This window comes from Somniosus microcephalus, chromosome 9 (assembly GCF_052327205.1).
Source record: "Somniosus microcephalus isolate GS21.2 chromosome 9, FLI_Smic_1.0, whole genome shotgun sequence".
NCBI lineage: Eukaryota > Metazoa > Chordata > Chondrichthyes > Squaliformes > Somniosidae > Somniosus > Somniosus microcephalus.
Window position 1 is genome coordinate 59,476,612 of NC_140995.1, and position 22,245 is coordinate 59,498,856.

At 44.9% G+C, this 22,245-nt stretch overlaps 1 protein-coding gene across 5 annotated transcripts in view; it reads right to left on the reverse strand.

Annotated features, from left to right (window-relative positions):
• The window catches only part of ddx43 (DEAD (Asp-Glu-Ala-Asp) box polypeptide 43), a 117,885-nt gene that overhangs the window by 49,507 nt on the left and 46,133 nt on the right, over positions 1 to 22,245 (reverse strand). For 4 of the 5 annotated variants that reach the window (XR_015079499.1, XM_085996632.1, XM_085996631.1 and 1 more), the window contains 5 exons: positions 16,718 to 16,828; positions 13,112 to 13,253; positions 8,965 to 9,065; positions 6,035 to 6,122; positions 4,810 to 4,937 (listed from right to left, as the gene is read on the reverse strand). Coding sequence is in view for 4 of the 5 variants with exons in the window: in XM_085996632.1 (XP_085852758.1) it covers positions 4,810 to 4,937; positions 6,035 to 6,122; positions 8,965 to 9,065; positions 13,112 to 13,253; positions 16,718 to 16,828 (570 nt within the window). In the remaining variant the exon portion in view is untranslated. The remainder of the gene's footprint in view (positions 1 to 4,809; positions 4,938 to 6,034; positions 6,123 to 8,964; positions 9,066 to 13,111; positions 13,254 to 16,717; positions 16,829 to 22,245) is intronic. The other variant, XM_085996634.1, reaches the window with a different exon arrangement.

The window sequence follows — 22,245 nt, forward strand, 5'->3', positions numbered from 1 at the left end:
TGGGAACCGGACAAAAGAGGGCCATTGTAAATTAATGGGATAGCAAAATACTGCGGATGCTGGAAATCCGAAATAACAACAGAAGACGCTGGAAAAACTCAGCAGGCCAGGCAGCATCCATGGAGACAGAAATAGAGTCAACGTTTCAGGTCGAAACCCTTCTTCAGAACAGAGAAAAAAAGGCAGGAAATGAAACAGATTAAAAGTCAGTTTGGGGGCTGGGAAATGGGGGAGGGGATGAAAGAAGAGACATTAAGAGATATTCAAGGTGAGACGAGATGGTAATAGGACAGGTAAAGAAACAAACAAATTAATGGGAAGCCACTTAACCCAGGATCAGGTGAGAAGTGCAGCCCATCATCTGCCATTAACACCAGCACCTAGATGAGATAGCCCCGAAAGGCAGGAAACCAGACAAAGAAGGGTGATTATAAAGACATCACTGCAACTACACAGACCTTAATGAACTTTTAGGATATAGAGAAGGCAGCGTTGGCCATTCTCTCTCTCTCTCTCGTTACCAAGAACCAAGCACTCTGTCCGGGATGGAGAGAAGAAATCACCACGAGTGACAAGAGCCTCGCCTTGCTCTTCGACTGTAGGAACGAACTTCGAAACTGGGACTTGGATACTGCATCGGCGATACGGAACCAGGAGACACGCTCTACACAGGGGAGCAGCGAGCAAGAAAACGGACAATCGGGGTGGGCATTGTGCAAGCCCACGCATCCTTAAGACCACCGGTGCTGTGTGAGGGGGTGTTGTGTGTCCCAACCAATCCAGAGGGGTTTAGTGGGGAGGTTCTGTGTGTATTATATAGTGTATGTTCCAGGGTTTATGGGACAAGTCCATGTTATACTCTGTATGCAACACAGTGTGATTTTAGGCGTCTTAATATGAGACGGGGGCCTGTTCGACGGGCCAAGTTGTATTGCTGTACTGTTTATTTTACACCACCAGGCATTTTACGTACTGGAGGCGGGTGTATTGTGTTACCCTTATTAAACACCGTACGGTTGAGTTTGAAAAGCTTGTCTGTGTTCCAATCCTGTTCACCTTCATTCCTGTCATATAGAACTAAGTAGGAGGGGTGATTCGAACCACCAAAACAAACCACCTACAGAATTACGTTTGGTTTAAGCCGCTGCCTCCTCTTGCAATACTGGCTCTACACATTTCTCCCAATTGCAATTTAGATGAGCATTCAGACTAAATTTTTACCAGAAATCATTTTGGAAGAGTTTGTAGGAGATTAGAGCATCTTCCCATGTCATGGTCTAGACACAAAAGGCATCAAGGGGTATGGGGAGAGAGCAGGAATATGGTATTGAGATAGAGGATCAGCCATGATCATACTGAATGGTGGAGCAGGCTCGAAGGGCCGAATATCCTACTCCTGCTCCTATTTTTCTATGTTTTCTATGGTTGAAATAAAAATCAGAAACCAAGGGGTTAACAAGCAGTGAATTGCCGCAGACTGAGATTGAATGACACATTCTGCCTGTAGGTTACAAAGCCACAAAGCAGCCTGTGCCACTCAGGTTTCCCACAAGCTGGCCAATTTCCTTCCTGAAGCCGAGATATTTACAGGAAGCAAGCTCACCAAAGGCAAGCTCACATAAAGTCACGAGTTGATTATTTTGAGCAGTTGGGTTTCGATTCAACAGAAATGAAACAAAACTTTCTGGACAATTTATTTCAGTATTGTTTCCTATGAAACATGACCACACAACAACCAGCATTCATACAGTGCCTTTAAGTGTAGAAGAACTCCCCCAAGGTGCTTCACAGAAGGGCAATCAAATTAAAATGGACACCAAGTCAAAGGAGATAGTAGGACAGGTGAGAGGTAGGTTTTAAGGAGTGTCTTAAAGGAGGAGAGAGAGGTAGAGAGGTGGAGAGGTTTAGGGAAGGAATTCCAGAGCTTAGGGCCTCGGCAGCTGAAGGCGCAGCCACCAATGGTGAGCTGAAGGGAACAGAGGATACGTAAGAGACCAGAATTAAAGGAACAAAATGTTCTGGAGTGGGTGGAGGAGGTTACAGAAATAGGGAAGGGCGAGACCATGGAGGGATTTGAATACTAGGATGAGAATTTTAAACTGGACAATTGGGATACCAGGAGTGTACACAGACTGATAGGCGAGTGGGACTTGGTGCGAGTTAGGATACGGGCAGCAGAGTTTTGGATATGCTCAAGTTTATGGAGGGTGGAAGGCCGGCCACGAGTGCATTGGAATAGTCAAAGTCATTGACATGGATGTTTTAGACAGGCGATGTTACGGAGGTGAAAGTAGTAGGTCTTAGTGATGGACAGGATATGAGGTCGGAAGCTCAACTTGGAGTCAAATAGGATGGCAAGGTTGCGAATGGTCTGGTTCAACCTGAGATAGGGATGGAATCAGTGATGAGGGAACGGAGTTTGCGGCGGGGCCCTAAGATAATGTCTTTGCTCTTCCCAATGTTGAATTGGAGGAAATCGCAGCTCATCCAAAACTGGATGTTGGACAATCAGGCTGATAACACTGGTGCAGTGAAGGGGTTGAGAGAGGTGGTGGTGAGATAGGGCTGGGTGTCGGCAGTGTACACGTGGAACCTGGCTGTGTCTGAGAATTACATCACCGAGGGGCAGCATGTAGATCAGGAAGAGGAGAAGTTTTAGTATAAAATTTCCCGTTGTAAGGATTTAATTAAACGGTGGAAAGGGCAGGATTGATGGGCTGAAGAGCCTTTTCCCTTTCCATCCACTCATCATTCCACAAATAGAACTCCCAATGAACGACTGGGTTACATTAACCCTTTCCCACCTAAAACTCCCATATGCTATAGTTATAATAGAGATGAAACTACAACCTTCCAACACAATGCCATTGCGACAAGGCAGATTGAAAGTTCACAAAATGGGGTAAATAATCAGGGGCTGTTTGTGGGACGGATTCAGCTTTGATTTCCCCGAGTCATCACAGGATGACTTGCTCACAGTGCTAATCTGAGCCACACCAGATGTAAAAGACCAGTTTGAGAGACAATACTCTTCCTCTTCCTCTGGACCCCACCTCCCCCAACGGCATTAAAATGGGCCTTCCCAAAACAGTCCAGCTCAAATTGGGAACTCAATGGAGCCAAGGGTTGTGGACTGAGAGACAGTAAGTAGCACTATAGACAGCGAGGAGGTTATGCCGATCGGGTAAGATGTGGGAGGAGGCTCATGCGGAGCATAACCACTGGCACAGACCAATTGGGTGGAACAGCCTGTTTCTGTGCTGTAGACTTGGTGTAAAGAGCAGTAATGGAATACCCTGCCACTGGGTTAGAAGCATTTCTATACAAAAAGACAAGCTTTTGGAATGAACTACAGCCCAATCAGGATCAGTTATTGTTTACGTTTGAAAGAATCCACCTCAGAGCCGCAACTTAATCACTGAAAAATCTTCCGTAGTCACAGAGTCTAAATCAGGTGACCAGAAATACAATTTGTAATTTTAATGGAATCTTACAGCACAGAAGGAGGCCATTCGGCCCATCGTGCCTGTGCCGGCTCTTTGAAAGAGCTATCCAATTAGTCCCACTCTCCTGCTCTGTCCCCATAGACCACAAATTTTTCTTTTCAAGTACTTATCCAACTCCCCTTTGAAAGCTACTATTGAATCTAATCTAATGTGATTTTAATGCAAACCCTGAACTCTGTTTTGGGATAGTTGGGCACTGCATGGAGATGAACTTCACCCATAAGGAGCCCCCCCACCATTATCACTGTTCCCGGCTTGAAGTGCAGGACTCCTGACATTACCCCATCAACTATACTCCTGGCACTAAGTCAACACAGTGCTAAAACACAGGAAAGATATCAGGTATCAACAACCAGACAACTCATTTCTTCCTAACCTCCACTGTAATGAGCAGGGAAGTTCTCCTGGTGTCCTGGCCAATACTTATCCATGAACCAACATTACTAAAAAGATTATCTGGTCATTATCACATTGATGTTTGTGGGATCTTGCTGTGTGCAAATTAGCCACCATTACAACAGTGACTACACTTCAAACCTATATTTTATTCGCTGTGAAGCGCTTTGGGATGTCCTGAGGTTGTGAAAGCCACTATATAAATGCAAGATGTTTCTTTCTTTCTGTAATCAGACCATTCGATCGCTGCCACATCCTGGGCTGTTGCACGGCAGAGATTCAGGTGTTGTTCTCTGCAAGAGCAATAAAATATTCTGATGAAATCTACCAAGCCAGTCTGAGCCACAGCATCCCAATTACTATGGGCAGAGACCCTTCAGCGATCTCCCCTCAGCCTTGATGACCGATGGCAAAATGCTTGGAAGAACTGCGACATACGGAATGGATTCCTTATAGGAGGACCCCACAGTACAACCTGAAGGATCAAACCTTCCTTGCAAACAGTGGACAACCATCAACCGCCTCAGAACTGGTCATGGTAGATGCTGCCACCTTCTCCATAGGTGGAAGATTAAAGCAGCCTCATCATGCGACTGTGGAGCTCCTAATCAGACCCCGGAGCACATCATTGAGCACTGCCCTCAGAGGAAATTTGCAGGCCGTCTACAAGATACCCACGCTGTTACACCAGATGCTTTGGCCTGGATATCCAACTTAGATATTGACATTTGATTGGCTTTGCTACTACCATACGAAAGACGACTATGGGCCAAACATTGGCAGCAGCTATCCCACAACACAGAATCTCTGGGCTTTTGTAAACTTTCAGACATTCAACAAACATCAATGAAGAGAACTGAGGAAAGACAGAGCACTATTAGTGCCACACAGCTAACACTGAACGTACGTGAGCTTTCTTCCCACAAAGATGATGACTTTGTCCCCAGGCTTCATGGATTCAATGAAGTGAAGTGTGTAGCTTCTTTTCTCCTCTTCCGGGATAACCAGTACATTTTGTTCCACTGTCTCCACTGCCTACAAGAAACATGATTAAAAATCTTCCTACAAGCACTCTGCTACTTTGTTGTATAAACATATCCAGTGTGGTGATTTAATTACATCATAAACATGTTATATATTTGGCACCACTGGGTTGAATTAGCAAAGCTGCTCTCCCAGCATGAAGCGAGCACAGGTTGGAGCACTGGCACCATCTCTGACAGCACCTCCTTTCACCATGTCTCCCTGCTGGATTGTTGAACTTGCCCTTATATACACACCTAACACAGGACCATTAGGAACTGGAGGAGGCCATTCAGCCCCTCGAGCCTGCTCCACCATTAAATTAGATCACAGCTGATCTGTATCTCAACTCCATTTACCCGCCTTTGCTCCATATCCCTTGATACCTAACAAAAATCTATCAATCTCAGTCTTGAAAGCTCCAATTGACCCCCAGCTTCCACAGCCTTTTGAGGGAGTGAGTTCCAGATTTCCACTACCCTTTGTGTGAAGAAGTGCTTCCTGATTTCACCCCTGAATGACCTAGCTCTAATTCTAAGATTATGCCCCCTTGTTCTGGATTCCATCACCAGAGGAAATAGTTTCTTTCTATCTATCCTATCGAATCCCATTATCATTTTAAACACCTCAATCAGATCACCCCTCAACCTTCTAAAGTCAATCGAATACAAACCTGGTCTATGCAACCTGCCCTCATAATTTAACCCTCTAAGCCCTTCAATCCTGCCTCCTAGGCTAGTTATGACACTCAGCTTGAGTTGATGTAAAATAATTTTGACTATGCAACTTTGCCAAGCGGTCTGTACTAGCTCCATACTATAGTCATCACACTCACTGTAACTTAATCAGGGCCGGGTTGAAAAACCACCTGCCAGCCCGGCTCTTGAAATGATTTGTAACCTCTGGCAATGTTAGCTGTATTTGGATGTGATGAATGGAGCTTCATGTAGAACTCAGGATCCAGGTGCTCCCTGTAGTACAACAAACCCCATACCTACTTTAACACAACAAAACCACTGCTGCTGGCACACAATGTAAGTTGCAGAAACTTTTTGAAATTGTTTAATAGATTACAAACAAAACCAAAACACTTATTTTCCTGTACTCACTGCCAAATCCAGAGTCCCTACATAAACCAGCATCGGATTCTTCAGATATGATTTTGATAATCTCCGAACTCCATCAGGCCATGTCGCACTGCAGAGGGAGGAGAAAGGGTTAACAACACATAATGGTGGTAATAGCTCAGCTTAGTATGTAACTTTATGTACTTGCAAACTGCTCCAATGAAGTTAAAACAAGGCCGATTCCACCACTACGCAGAGCCATATCGATTTATTTAGTGCTCAAGTGTTCTCTTTCTTCATCCCAGCCTGTTTCACGGTTTCCCTGAAAGTGCTGGCTCAATGCTGGGGTACAGTCCCACAGACAGCTACCACCCCCTGGTAGCTCTGCCAATGCGACGAGCTACTCGATGCTGGGGTACAGTCCCAGACAGCTACCATCCCCTGGTATCTCTGCCAATGCGACGAGCTACTCGATGCTGGGGTACAGTCCCAGACAGCTACCACCCCCTGGTATCTCTGCCAATGCGACGAGCTACTCGATGCTGGGGTACAGTCCCAGACAGCTACCACCCCCTGGTATCTCTGCCAATGCGACGAGCTACTCGATGCTGGGGTACAGTCCCACAGACAGCTACCATCCCCTGGTATCTCTGCCAATGCGACGAGCTACTCGATGCTGGGGTACAGTCCCAGACAGCTGCCACCCCCTGGTATCTCTGCCAATGCGACGAGCTACTCGATGCCGGGGCGCAGTCCCAGAGACAGCGGTCACTACCCTGGTATCTCTGCCAATGCGACGAGCTGCTCGATGCTGGGGTACAGTCCCACAGACAGCTGCCACCCCCTGGTATCTCTGCCAATGCGACGAGCTGCTCCATGCTGGGGTACAGTCCCACAGACAGCTACCACCCCCTGGTATCTCTGCCAATGCGACGAGCTGCTCAATGCTGGGGTACAGTCCCACAGACAGCTGCCACCCCCTGGTATCTCTGCCAATGCGACGAGCTGCTCAATGCTGGGGTACAGTCCCACAGACAGCTGTCACTACCCTGGTATCTCTGCCAATGTGACGAGCTGCTCCATGCTGGGGTACAGTCCCACAGACAGCTGTCACCCCCTGGTATCCCTGCCAATGCGCCGAGCTGCTCGATGCTGGGGTACAGTCCCACAGACAGCTACCACCCCCTGGTATCTCTGCCAATGTGACGAGCTGCTCCATGCTGGGGTACAGTCCCACAGACAGCTACCACCCCCTGGTATCTCTGCTAATGCGCCGAGCTGCTCGATGCTGGGGTACAGTCCCACAGACAGCTACCACCCCCTGGTATCACTGCCAATGCGCCGAGCTGCTCGATGCTGGGGTACAGTCCCACAGACAGCTACCACCCCCTGGTAGCTCTGCCAATGAGACGAGCTGCTCGATGCTGGGGTACAGTCCCACAGACAGCGGTCACCCCCTGGTATCTCTGCCAATGTGACGAGCTGCTCGATGCTGGGGTACAGTCCCACAGACAGCGGTCACCCCCTGGTAGCTCTGCCAATGCGACGAGCTACTCGATGCTGGGGTACAGTCCCACAGACAGCTGCCACCCCCTGGTAGCTCTGCCAATGCAACGAGCTGCTCGATGCTGGGGTACAGTCCCACAGACAGCTGCCACCCCCTGGTATCTCTGCCAATGCGACGAGCTACTCGATGCTGGGGTACAGTCCCACAGACAGCTGTCACTACCCTGGTATCTCTGCCAATGCGACGAGCTGCTCAATGCTGGGGTACAGTCCCACAGACAGCTACCACCCCCTGGTATCTCTGCCAATGCGACGAGCTGCTCGATGCTGGGGTACAGTCCCAGACAGCTGCCACCCCCTGGTATCTCTGCCAATGCGACGAGCTGCTCAATGCTGGGGAACAGTCCCAGACAGCTACCATCCCCAGGTAGCTCTGACAATGCGACGAGCTGCTCAATTCCGGGGTACAGTCCCACAGGCAGCTGCCACCCCCTGGTATCTCTGCCAATGCGAAGAGCTACTCGATGCTGGGGTACAGTCCCACAGACAGCTGCCACCCCCGATATCTCTGCCAATGCGCCGAGCTGCTCAATGCTGGGGTAGAGTCCCACAGACAGCTACCACCCCCTGGTATCTCTGCCAATGCAACGAGCTGCTCGATGCCGGGGCGCAGTCCCACAGACAGATGTCACTACCCTGGTATCTCTGCCAATGTGACGAGCTGCTCCATGCTGGGGTACAGTCCCACAGACAGCTGCCACCCCCTGGTATCTCTGCCAATGCGACGAGCTGCTCGATGCTGGGGTACAGTCCCACAGACAGCGGTCACCCCCTGGTATCTCTGCCAATGCGACAAGCTGCTCGATGCTGGGGTACAGTCCCACAGACAGCGGTCACCCCCTGGTATCTCTGCCAATGCGACGAGCTGCTCCATGCTGGGGCGCAGTCCCACAGACAGCGGTCAGTACCCTGGTATCTCTGCCAATGCGAAGAGCTACTCGATGCTGGGGTACAGTCCCACAGACAGCTGTCACCCCCTGGTATCTCTGCCAATGTGACGAGCTGCTTGATGCTGGGGTACAGTCCCACAGACAGCTGCCACCCCCTGGTATCTCTGCCAATGCGATGAGCTGCTCGATGCTGGGGTACAGTCTCAGACAGCTGCCACCCCTGGTATCTCTGCCAATGTGACGAGCTGCTCGATGCTGGGGTACAGTCCCACAGACAGCTGCCACCCCCTGGTATCTCTGCCAATGCGACGAGCTGCTTGATCAGGAGAAAGCATCACAGCCGAGCCTGATTCTGCCCACATTGCCAGCAGCATCACTGCTGGTAATTAGGAGCTGGGCCTTGGCCTCACCGCATCCACCAATGAATAATTCTTGATCAATTAGGAAGATTCATTAACTTGAAATTTCTACAGAAAATGTCTTGGGGTGATGAATAAATCAGCTATCATTTTCTACCTGGTCATAAGGGTCTGTCTATCGGGTCGTATGTCCAAAATGATCTTCATAATCTGAGGTTCAAATCCCATATCCAACATTCGATCTGCCTCATCCAACACCTGTTAAAGGAAGAAGAGATACACCCAGCAGGAGTAATGACAGGTGCATCCAACACCAGCTATTCTCTGCTCAAATGACTCAAGTAAAAAGTGATTTAACTTATTATACAGCTCTTTGTTGTATGGTGGCCTGTGTGGCACCGATATACAGTTAGGCAGAATCTATCCTGTACCTTGACTGAATGATATCTGTATACAAGATGCACTCATTCCCCGCTGTGTAACTCTACTTCACCTGAACACTCAACGTGCTAATGCCACGGGAGATTGACTAGTCGATACGTATATAATAATCCAACAGTCTGGAACTGGGCCAATAGGAGAGGGGATTCCCACCTCTGGCCTCTATCCAGCGGCCCGTGCTGACAGTGCCCAACCCCCAGTGGAACAGACAGCCCACTATCCAGACCGACACACACATGAAGAACAGCCTCTTTGGTTTACAGGTTTGTGTCTCTGTGTAATCTCCTTCCTAAATAATGAAAGCAGCTGAAACTCTTCTGTGAGAAGTCTCCATAAAATGCCATCTGCTGGAGAATTAACGCACTGCGACACACTGTCCCACTGAGAGATTTCACCAGCCATTTACAGATTAGTGAATCCTATGCCACTTCCTCCAATTCCTCGGTTTGACTAACATTCCTAGACATATACAGACTGAAATTCTATTAAGACCTGGTTAAACTGAGAGAAGCCCAAACAGCAATGTAAATCATTAATGCAAGGCCCAGCGTTAACGTGCGAGAATTTGCAAGCTCTTAGGCAAGGTTGGATTGGATTAAAATCCAGCCAAGCTGAAGGGCTGAAAGTCCCCTCTATCTGTTGGCTGTCAGGGTCTGATATGAGATGAGTTTAGTCAGCCTCAGCCCAGTCACTATGGGCCCAGAGAACAAGTGAGTCTGATTGGCAATATCATGCAGAACGACCCACGGGTGGCTGGTGTGGGAAATAGAAACAAATGGCACACTAGGGCAGGAAGGGAGACTCTGGAGCTGGAGCTGAGGCCCACTGTCAAGGCCTCATCGAGCTTTGCTATGCCTGACTTTTGAGTACTTGCCGCTGACATTGGGAAGTGCTCCATTCCCCAGCACAGACATCCCTCACCTTAAAAAATACAAGAAAGCAACTAACTAATGAACCAACCCACTGGAAAGATGGGTAGATGCCTTTTTTAAATGATTTGAATCCACGAAAACATTTTATCTGACAAAACCAAATACAAGCTCATTTAAAAAAAAGAGGTTGAACAACAACAACTTGTATTTATATAGCATCTTTAACATAGTAAAACATCCCAAGGCACTTCACAGGAGTGTTATAAAACAAAATTTGACATTTCCAAGGCACTGTTGTGTCAGAATTACATTGGACCACCTGGGAACAAACAATACTCCACAGCAAGACGCCAAACTGGAAAAACTACATGCCAACCACTAACAGAAAAAGAGAGAAAATCTCAAGTCCACACGTTCATCTAATCCACCTTCCTGCTGTCTTCGCACTTGTAACTAATGTTTAATTTTTATGTTTTATACCAGACATTCCCCTCGGCTTCAGAACCTCTCTACAGAACGGCTGATAGTGCTCCAGACATGTCCTGACAACACACCCACTAGAACAGCTCAGTGCTCCAGATGTGTCCTGACAACACACCCTCTAGAATAGTTCACGGTGCTCCAGATGTGTCGTGAAAACACACCCTCTAGAACAGCTCAGTGCTCCAGATGTGTCCTGAAAACACACCTGAACAGCTCACAGTGCTCCAGATGTGCCCTGACAACACACCCTCTAGAATAGCTCACAGTGCTCCAGATGTGTCCTGGCAACCTGCTCGCTACAGGAGCAAGTTAACTTCCTTCGAGTTACATTCCATTCCTCCTCTTATACACCCTACATCCCACTTGCTTTCTCAACAGCAACTAGACACTGACTTTAAAGAAAATAAACAAACCCAAAGCCAGGCTATTGGTACAAACGTACAAATGAGCAGTAATTTGGGGCCATACATACTGCTGTCGAGGGCTATCAGTGCTAGCTGGGCTCAGTGGGTGGTATCTGAGTCAGAGGGTTGTGGGTTCAAGTCCTGCTCCAGAGACTGGAGCACAGAATCTAGGCTGACACTCCAGTGCAGTACTGAGGGAGCACTGCACTGTCGGAGGGTCAGTACTGAAGGAGCGCTGCACTGTCGGAGGGGCAGTACTGAGGGAGAGCTGCACTGTCAGAGGGTCAGTACTGAGGGAGCGCTGCACTGTCGGAGGGTCAGTACTGAGGGAGCACTGCACTGTCGGAGGGTCAGTACTGAGGGAGCGCTGCACTGTCGGAGGGGCAGTACTGAGGGAGTGCTGCACTCTTGGAGTTGCCTTTTATCGACTGAGATGTATAAGATCCCATGGCACCATTCAAAGAGCAAGGGATGTGAAAGGAGCTACATACATGTCAGTTCTTTCTTCTTTATAACTTTGTAGTGAAGTGTGAAGTTTTCATTGTGGTACAGAGCATGCAGGACAGTATGAATGCAGTGTAAGGTATTACCTCTTTTCTCTTGTAATTTTGAGGCCACTCTGACAGTAAGAACTTGCATTCACAGAACACCTGCCTGGATGTCCCAAAGCACGTTACAACCACTGAATTACTTTTGAAGTGCAGTCAAAGTTGTTTTGTAGGCAAACAGACAGCCAATTTGCAAAACAGCAAGATCCCACAAACGGCAATGAATTCAGGGGTCAGTTAATTTGTTTTAGTGATGTTGTTGAGGGAGAACTCCCTGTTCTTCTTTGAAATAGTGCAGTGGGATCTTTTACATCCATCTGAGAGGTCAGATGGGGCCTCGGTTTAACATCTCATCTAAAGGACGACACCTCTTTAGGAGGATAGAGGCTCAACAACAATAAAATCAGAGACTTGGGCCTAGAAATTGGGTTGAGGCGCCAAACTGGCGCCAAGTTCGCCTGAGCGCAGGATTTAGCGCAGCGTTCGAGTCTTCAGCGATCGTCCGATATTCAGTTTCATTGCCCCTAGAGGGAGACGGGGCGAGGCTCGAGGCGCTCCGCGTCCCTCTTAGGGCGCTGAAACTGAATATCGCAGCGCAACGTGCCACAGCGCCACACGCTGCGGTACTGCAGGCCTTCCTCCCATTGTTAAGGGGGAGGGGCCTGCAACAGCACGATCCCCGATCGCGAATGCCGGCAAAAGAGCCCGGCACCAAGGAGAAGTGCCGGGCTCTCGGGAAACAGCCGGCAATGCCACGGGGGGGGGGGGGGGGGGGGGGGGGGTGCGGTCAGGAGGCCGGGGATGGATGTGCTGGCAGGCGGCGGCCCCACACCTCCACCTTAACTTGTGCCGCTACCGGCACAGTAAGGCCCCGTGAACCGGGCGCGGGTAGCGAACGGCGCAACTGCGGCGGTCGCAACCAAATATCGTGAACGGGGCGCTGCGCACACCGATGACGTCATCAGTGGCGGCGCAGCGCAAAAGGCTAACGCCACCATTAGCGCCCCTGCTCAATATCGCGGGAGGCGCAGCCAGTGGCGCTACAGCCACTGCCTGCCTCTTTAGGCGCTAACAAGTGGCGCTACTCACCCAATTTCTCCCCCTTGATGTCGGTCTGTCTTAAATAAACCGAAGTATCTTTTCTCATTCCAAGCTTTAAGGTCTTGTAAAGAAACTGACTTGTCAAGTTTGGTTACATTTTCAAGCAACATATTATTACTTACAGATTAACACTATCTGACACATTGGATGAGCCCAATCACGTTCAAAGGAATGCCCACTGCACGAGGGGTGAAGACGACTTGTTAAAAACATTCCTAAACTCCGGTGCAGTTATGGGAGGAGGGCGAATTACAAACTCCTCACTCTGGAATCAATAAGTTTGGTGACTGCTTGACACAGTATTAGCAAATTAAATGCAGGATCTTCAAAGCAGCCAGATCAAGACCAGATGCAATGAGGAACACCATTGTTTATTAAAAACCAACGCCAAATGGAATCTCGTGGAAACAGAAGACATTGGGTTAGGGTCTGGTTCACTTCCCATGTTCACTCACCAAATAAGTGGTTCTCTTCAGATTGATGTAATTGTTCATTTGAAGATCATTCAGCCGCCCGGGAGTTGCGATAACAATGTCCACTCCTTTTGTAACGGCGTTGATCTGATCTTTACGGCTTCCTCCTCCATAAATACAAATACTGCAAAATGAAACAGCCAACAATTAAACACAGATCAACTGGGAACATGAGAATATTGAAATCTGCTCAGGGTGCAAAGAAATAATCAACTGTTCAAATGAACAAATCTGAATTCCCACTGGGATTGTCCTGATCGGGATCCTGAATTCACACTGAGATTGGTCTGGATCCTGAATTCCCACTGGGATTGGCGTAACCTGGAGCCTGAATTTCCATTGGGATTGGCGAGATCTGGATCCTGAATTCCCACTGGGATTGGCGAGATCTGGATCCTGAATTCCCACTGGGATTGGCGAGATCTGGATCCTGAATTCCCACTGGGATTGGCGAGATCTGGATCCTGAATTCCCACTGGGATTTTCCTGGTCTGGATCCTGAATTCCCATTGAGATTGGCATAATTTGGATCTTGAATTTCCACTGGGATTGCCCTGATTTGGATCCTGAATTCCCACTGGGATTGGTGAGATCTGGATCTTGAATTCACACTGGGATTGGTGAGATCTGGATCCTGAATTCCCACTGGGATTGGCCTGACCTCCCACGGTAACTTTGACAACATGTGAAACATGTCACTGGAGTGGAGGGTCTGTAGGAATGGGATAGTCTTAAATCTGAAACATTAACTGATTTCCAGATCCTATTTGTGCTTTAACGGAGAGGCACCCGCGGAATAGACCATTCCAGGTCACTGTCGCGTGCTTCCTGCAAACCAGTTGAGAAGCGTAGTCTGAAAGGTGGTCATTGCCCACCCTGCCTGAGGTAAAGCTCCAAGATTGGGCAGAAACTGAAGTTACATCTTTGTCTAAAACAAAAGCAAAATACTGGATGCTGGAAATCTGAAATAAAAACAAAAATGCTGGAAATACTTAGCAGGTCAGGCAGCATCTGTGGAGAGAGAAACAGAAGTTCTGAAGAAAGGTCATCGACCTGAAACGTTAACTCGGTTTCTCTCTCCACAGATGCTGCCTGACCTGCTGAGTGTTGCCAGCATTTTCTGTTTTCATCACATCTTTATCTAGCAGACTGTTGCGGGAGGAATTAGAGTATTGGTTCTGAAGAATGAGTTGCCTACCTACACTTAGTTAGTCGTTCACTTGGCTGCTCTCGAGTATCAGTAAGACTTACCTGCACTGACACCACAGTACGAAGCTGCAGAACACTTTGACCTACACAGACATCAGCAGCAATGCTTTGTATCATGTAGGGCTGAAGACTGAGCGGAGCAAGGATTTTACCCCAAGATAGCCCGAGAGATAAACCCACAAAAGGGAGACAGGAATCAGAGACCCTGAGAAAAGCCTCCTGCCGTATTACAGCAGTGCGAATTTCCCAGTGTCCTGAGTGATCGAACCTATACTATGGGGAGTGGTTCAGTAGAGAGGTGCCATCCTGCCACAGCTGCTTCTAACACTGTAGGCCTGAGGAACAGTTTGCTCAGCGAGCTGTGTACACAAAGCAAACCACACCGTTTAACGTTCATTCTGTAGGGGTGTCAGTGTTGCTGATTTGATATTGGAAGCACCGAGCTTTAGGATTTGAGAAATCAGTAGCCAAGACCCACTAGCCAGCCAGAAATGCAGGTCCTCACCCCTCCCTCCACCATTAATTATAGAAACATAGAAGATAGGAGCAGGAGTAGGCCATTCGGCCCTTCGAGCCTGCTCCGCCATTCAATGTGATCATGGCTGATCATCCAAATTCAGTACCCTGTCCCTGCCTTTTCCCCATATCCCTTGATCCTTTCAGCCTCAAGAAACATATCCAACTCTTTCTTGAATATATTTAATGAACTGGCCTCCACCGCCCTCTGTGGCAGAGAATTCCACAGGTTCACCACTCTCTGGGTGAAGAAATTCCTCCTCATTTCAGTCCTAAATGGCTTACCCCTTATCCTTAGACTATGACCCCTGGTTCTGGACTCCCCGGCCATCAGAAACATCCTTCCTGCATCTAGTCTGTCCAGACCTGACAGAATTTTATAGGTTTCGATGAGATCCCCTCTCAATCTTCTAAACTCCAGTGAGTATAAGCCCAATCGACACAATCTCTCCTCATACGTCATTCCTGCGATCCCAGGTATCAGCCTGGTGAATCTTCGCTGCACTCCCTCCATGGCAAGAACGTCCTTCCTCAGGTAAGGTGACCAAAACTGCACACAATACTCAAGGTGCGGTCTCACCAAGGCCTTGTACAACTGTAGCAAGACATCCTTGTTCCTGTACGCGAACCCTCTTGCTACGAAGGCCAACATACCATTTGCCTTCTTAACCGCCTGCTGCACCTGCATGCTTACCTTCAGCGACTGGTGCACAAGGACACCCAGGTCTCTTGGCACTTCCCCTTCTCCCAATCTATTGCCATTCAAATAATAATCTGCCTTCCTGTTTTTGCCACCAAAGTGGATAACCTCACATTTATCCACATTATAGTGCATTTGCCATGTTTCTGCCCAATCACCCAACCTGTCCAAATCGTACTGGAGTTTCCCCGACATCCTCCTCGCAGCTTACCCTCCCGCCCAGCTTTGTGTCGTCTGCAAATTTGGAGATATTACATCCAATTCCCTCGTCCAGATCATTAATATATATTGTGAACAGCTGGGGTCCTAGGACCGATCCTTGTGGTACCCCACTAGTCACTGCCTGCCACTCGGAAAACGACCCGTTTATTCCAACTCTTTGCTTTCTGTCCGCCAACCAGTTCTCTATCCAAGTCAATACCTTGCCCCCAATCCCATGTGCCTTAATTTTGCACGCTAATCTCTTGTGTGGGACCTTATCGAAAGCCTTCTGAAAGTCCAAATACACCACATCCACTGGTTCTCCCTTATCTATTTTACCAGTTACATCCTCAAAAAATTCCAGTAGATTAGCCAAGCATGATTTACCTTTTGTAAATCCATGTTGACTTTGTCCGATCCTGTCACTGCTTTCCAAGTGCTCTGCTATGACATCTTTTATAATAGACTCTAGCATTTTCCCCACTACCGATGTCAGGCTTACCGGTCTATAATTCCCCACTTTTTCTCTACCACCTTTTTTGAATAGTGGGGTAACATTAGCTACCCTCCAATCCATGGGTACCGTTCCAGAGTCTATCGAGTTCTGGAAGATGATCAGTAATGCATCTACTATCTCTAGGGCCACTTCCTTAAGTACCCTGGGATGTAGACCATCAGGCCCTGGGGATTTATCGGCCTTCAGTCCCATCAATTTTCCTAACACCATTTTCCTACAAATACTGATTTCTTTCAGTTCCTCGCTTTCATCAGACCCTATGTTCCCCGGCATCTCTGGGAGGTTATTTGTGTCCTCCGTGTACTCAGAGACTACTGGACCAGCAGAATTATGGTGAGGCTTATATACAAAATGCTGGATAGCATGGATATAAAGATACAACAGGACATAGGAAAGCAGTTTCTCTGACTTTAAGCTTGACTTATTGCACAGCTATCATCAGTACCTCTTAATTCCTTTGTAACTGTACTTGTTGCACTCTTCCTGTATCTGAAGAGCGAGCTCTCTGGTTGGAGTGAGGACCAACATCCCAGGGCCATCACCCTTATCCCGCTGCCTAAACACAAACAGAGCTATTACAGAGTACAGGCATGGCACAATCCAATGGGAAAGGACGACAGCCCTGGTCAGCCTGACAACCCTTGGAAAGTCTGAAAGCAATGACAAACGTGCACTTCAGTGGAACATGGAGGCTGGGGCCTACTCCTGGAACTTTCATATCAACATAATGATTAACATTTCAGTATCTCTGAAATTTCAACGACTAATTTGACACCAAATATATTGCATCATTTTAGAATGTACCTGATATATCGACAAACCAAAGAATCAATAAAGGACTCCTTACCTAATTGTACGAGCCTTGGCAGCTGCCAACAGTGAGTGACCATTAAATGCGGATCACTGAATGAGGGACTGTCGAATCATTACAGTACAGTAATCTCACTGATTAATGATTATAGTGCTGTATTCTTACTGATTAATGATTACAGGTGCAGTAATCTCACTGATTAATGCGTACTGGTGCAGTAATCTCATTGATTAATGATTAATGATTACTGGTGCAGTATTCTTACTGATTAATGATTACAGGTGCAGTAATCTCTCTGATTAATGATTCCAGGTGCAGTAATCTCACTGATTAATGATTCCAGGTGCAATAATCTCTCTGGTTAATGATTCCAGGTGCAATAATCTCTCGGATTAATGATTACAGGTGCAGTAATCTCACTGATTAATGATTACTGGTGCAGTATTCTTACTGATTAATGATTACTGGTGCAGTAATCTCTCTGATTAATGATTACAGGTGCAGTAATCTCACTGATTAATGATTACTGGTGCAGTAATCTCACTGATTAATGATTACAGTGCAGTAATCTTGAGGATTAATGATTACAGTGCAGTAATCTTACCGTGTCTGTTTACAGGGCAATAATCGTGATGATTAACGATTACAGCGCAGTAATCGCGCTGATTAACAATAACAGTGGAGTCATTTTGCTGATTAATGATTACAGTGCAGTATTCATCACCGATTAACGATTACATTGCAGTAATCGCACTGATTAATATTACAGGCACAGTAATCTCACTGATAAATGATTACAGTGCATTAATATCTGATTAATGTTTAGAGTGCAGTAAACTAACTGATTAATGATTACAGTGGCGTAACCTCAGATTAATGATTACAGTGCAGTAAACAAACTGATGATAACAGGGCAGTAATCTCACTAATTAACGATTACAGGTGCAATAATCTCACTGAATAATGATTAGTGCAGTAATCTCTGATTAACGATGACAGTGCAGTAAACTAACTGATTAATGATTACAGTGCAGTAATCCCACTGATTAATGACTACCGTGCATTAATCTAGCTGATTAACGATTACAAGTGCAGTAATCTCACTGATTAATTATTACAGTGCAGTAATCTCGAGGATTAATGATTACAGTGCAGTAATCTCACTGATTTATGATTAGAAACATAGAGATAGGAACAGGAGTAGGCCATTCGGCCCTTCGAGCCTGCTCCGCCATTCAATGAGATCATGGCTGATCTTCGTCTGAGATCATAGCTGATCTTACCAGTTCAGTACCCCGTCCCCGCCTTTTCTCCGTAACCCTTAATCCCCTTAGCCTTCAGAAATATATAATGATTACAGTGCAGTAATCTTACCGGTGAATGTTTACAGGGCTATAATCTTGATGATCAACGATTACACTGCAGTAAATTAACTGATTCATGATTACCATGCAGTAATCCCACTGATTAATTACAGTGCAGTAAACAAACTGATTAATGATTACAGGTCAGTAATCTCACTAATTAACGAGGTACAGTGCAGTAATCTCACTAATTAACGCATAAACAGCAGTAATCGCACTGACAAACAATTACTGGTGCAGTAATCTCACTGATTGTTACAGGTGCAGTAATCTCACTGATTAATGATTACTGTGCAGTAAACTCGCTGATTAATGATTGCAGTGCAGTAATCTCACTGATTAACGATTACAGTGCAGTAATCTAACTGATTAATAATAAATGATTACAGTGCAGTAATCTCGAGGATTAATGATTACAGTGCAGTAATCTTACTGAGGAATGATTACTGGCAGCAAACTCTCACTAACGATAACAGTGTAGTAAACTCAGATTAATGATTACACTGCAGTAAATTAACTGATTCATGATTACCGTGCAGTAATCTCACTGATTAATAACAGTTCAATAATCTCAGATTAATGATTACAGGTGCAGTAATTTCACTGATTAATAACTACAGGTACAGTAATCTCAATGATTTCAGTGCATTAATATCTGATTAGTGATTACAGTGCAGTAATCTCACGGATTCATGATTACAGTGCAGTAATCTCACTGAATGATTACAGTGCAGTAATTGAGGATTAATGATTACAGTGCAGTAATCTTACCGGTGAATGTTTACAGGGCTATAATCTTGATGATCAACGATTACAGTGCAGTAATCTCACTGATTAATAACAGTGGAGTCATTTCGCTGATTAATGATTACAGTGGAGTAATCTCACAGATTAATGATTACAGTGCAGTATTCTCACCAATTAACGATTACATTGCAGTAATTGCACTGATTAATGATTACAGGCGCAGTAATCTCAGATTAATGATTACAGTGCATTAATATCTGATTAATGTTTAGAGTGCAGTAAACTAACTGATTAATGATTTCAGTGCAGTAATCTCAATGATTAATTACAGTGCAGTAATCTCAGTGATTAATGATGACAGTGCAGTAAACAAACTGATTAATGATTACAGTGCAATAAACTCACTAATTAACGAGTGCAGTGCAATAATCTCACTAACGATTACAGGTGCAGGAATCTCAGATTTATGACTACAGTGCAGTAATCTCATTAATTAACGATTACAGTGCAGTAAACAAGCTGATTAATTATTACAGGGCAGTAATCTCACTAATTAACGATTAAAGATTATTGGTGCAATAACCGCACAGATTAATGATTACACATGCAGTAACCTCACTGATTAATAATTTCAGTGCAGTAATCTTGCTGATTGATGATTACAATGCAGTAATCTCACTGATTAATTATTACAGTTGCAGTAATCTCGCTGATTAATGATTACAATACAGTAATCACAAGGATTAATCATTACAATACACTAATCTCACTGATTAATGATTATAGGTTCAGTAATCTCACTGATTAAAGATTACTGGTGCAGTAATCTCACTAATTAAAGATTACTGGTGCAGTAATCTCACTGATTAATCATTACAGTGCAGTAATCTCACTGATTAATCTTTTCATTGCAGTAATCTTGCTGATTAATGATTACACTACAGTAATCTGACTGATTAATTACAGTCCAGTTGATTACAGTGCATCAATATCACTGATTATTACAGCCACAGTAATCTCACTGATTAATAATTACAGTAATCACACTGATTAATGACTACAGTACAGTAAACTCACTGATTAATGATTACAGTGCATTAATCTCACTGATTGATTATAGGTTCAATAATCTCACTGATTAATGATTACAGTAATCTCACCGATGAATGATTACAGAGCAGTAATCTTGCTGATTAACGATTACAGTGGAGTAATCGCGCTGATTAATGATTGCAGGTGCAGTAATCTCACTGATTAATGATTACAATGCAGCAATCTCACTAATTAATGACTACAGTACAGTAATCTTGCTAATTAATGATTACTGGTGCAGTAATCTCACTGATTAATTATTACAATGGAGTAATCTCACTGATTAATGATTACAGTGCGGTTGATTAGTGAAGTAATTTCACTGATTAATGATTATAGGTTCAGTAATCTCTGATTAATGATTACAGGCGTAGTAATCTCACTGATGAATTATTACAGCCACAGTAACTCACGATTAATGATTACAGGTGCAGTAATCTCACTGATTAATCAAAGTTCAATAATGTCGGATTAATGATTACAGTGCAGTAATCACACTAATTATTATAGTGCAGTCATCTCACTGATTAATCATTACAGTAATCTCACTGATTAATGATTACAGTGCAGTAATCGCACTAATTAACAATTACAGTGCAGTAATCTCTGGTTAACGATTACAGTGGAGTAATCTCACTGATTAATGATTACAGTGCAGTAATTTCACTGATTAATGATTACAATGCAGTATTCTCACCAATGAATGAATACAGTGCAGTAACCGCACTGATTAATGATTACAGGTGCAGTAATCTCACTGATTAATGATTACAATGCAGTAATCACAAGGATTAATCATTACAGTGCAGTTGATTACAGTGCATTAATCTCACTGATTAATGATATCAGTAATCAGTGAGATTTCTGAACCTAAGACTGCATTAATCTCACTGATTAATTATTACAGCCACTGTAACCTCACTGATTAATGATTACAGGTGCAGTAATCTCACTAATTAATGATTATAGGTGCAGTAATCTCTGATTAATGATTACGGTAATCTCACTATTAATGATTACAGGTAGAGTAATCTCACCGATTAACGATTACAGTGGAGTGATCTCAATGATTAATGATTACAGGTTCAGTAATCTCACTGATTAATGATTACAGTAATCTCACCGATGAATGATTACAGAGCAGTAATCTTGCTGATTAACGATTACACTGCAGTAATCTCAAGGATTAATCATTACAGTGCAGTAAACTCACTAATTAATGATTACAATAACCTCACTGATTAATGATTACAGTGCAGTTGATTACTGCATTCTCACTGATTAAAGTTTAGTGCCGTAATCTCACTGATTAATGATTAGTTCAATGTCAGATTAATTACAGTGCAGTAATCGCACTGATTAATTATTACAGTGGTCATCTCACTGATTAATTACAGTAATCTCACTGATTAATGATTACAGTGCAATTGATTACAGTGCAGTCGCTGATTAATGATTACAGGCGCCGTAATCTCACTGATTAATCATTACAGTGTAGTAATGTCACTGATTAATGATTATAGTGCAGTAAACTAACTGATTAATGATCAAAGTGCAGTAATCTCACTGATTAATGACTGCACTGCAGTAATATTGTTGATTAATGATTACTCTGCAGTAATCTCGCTGATTAATGAAGTAATCTCACTGATTAATGATTACAGTGCAGTAATCTCACTAATTAACGATTACAGTGCAGTAATCTGATTAACGATTACAGTGCAGTAGGGTTGTGAAGGGGTGGAAAGTTTCCGGTAAATTTCTGGAAATTTTCCACGGGAAGTTTAGCTTGGGAATTTTACCCAAAAAAGCACATGCTAGCATAATATTGTTTTTTTTTGTATTTCTTTCATTTTTTTTTCCCCACAGGTCCTCTCTTAAAATTACTAAGAGATGGAATCTTAATTATTAAGGAATTTCTTAATCAATATATGTTTATCTTCTTACTTGGCTTGTTTT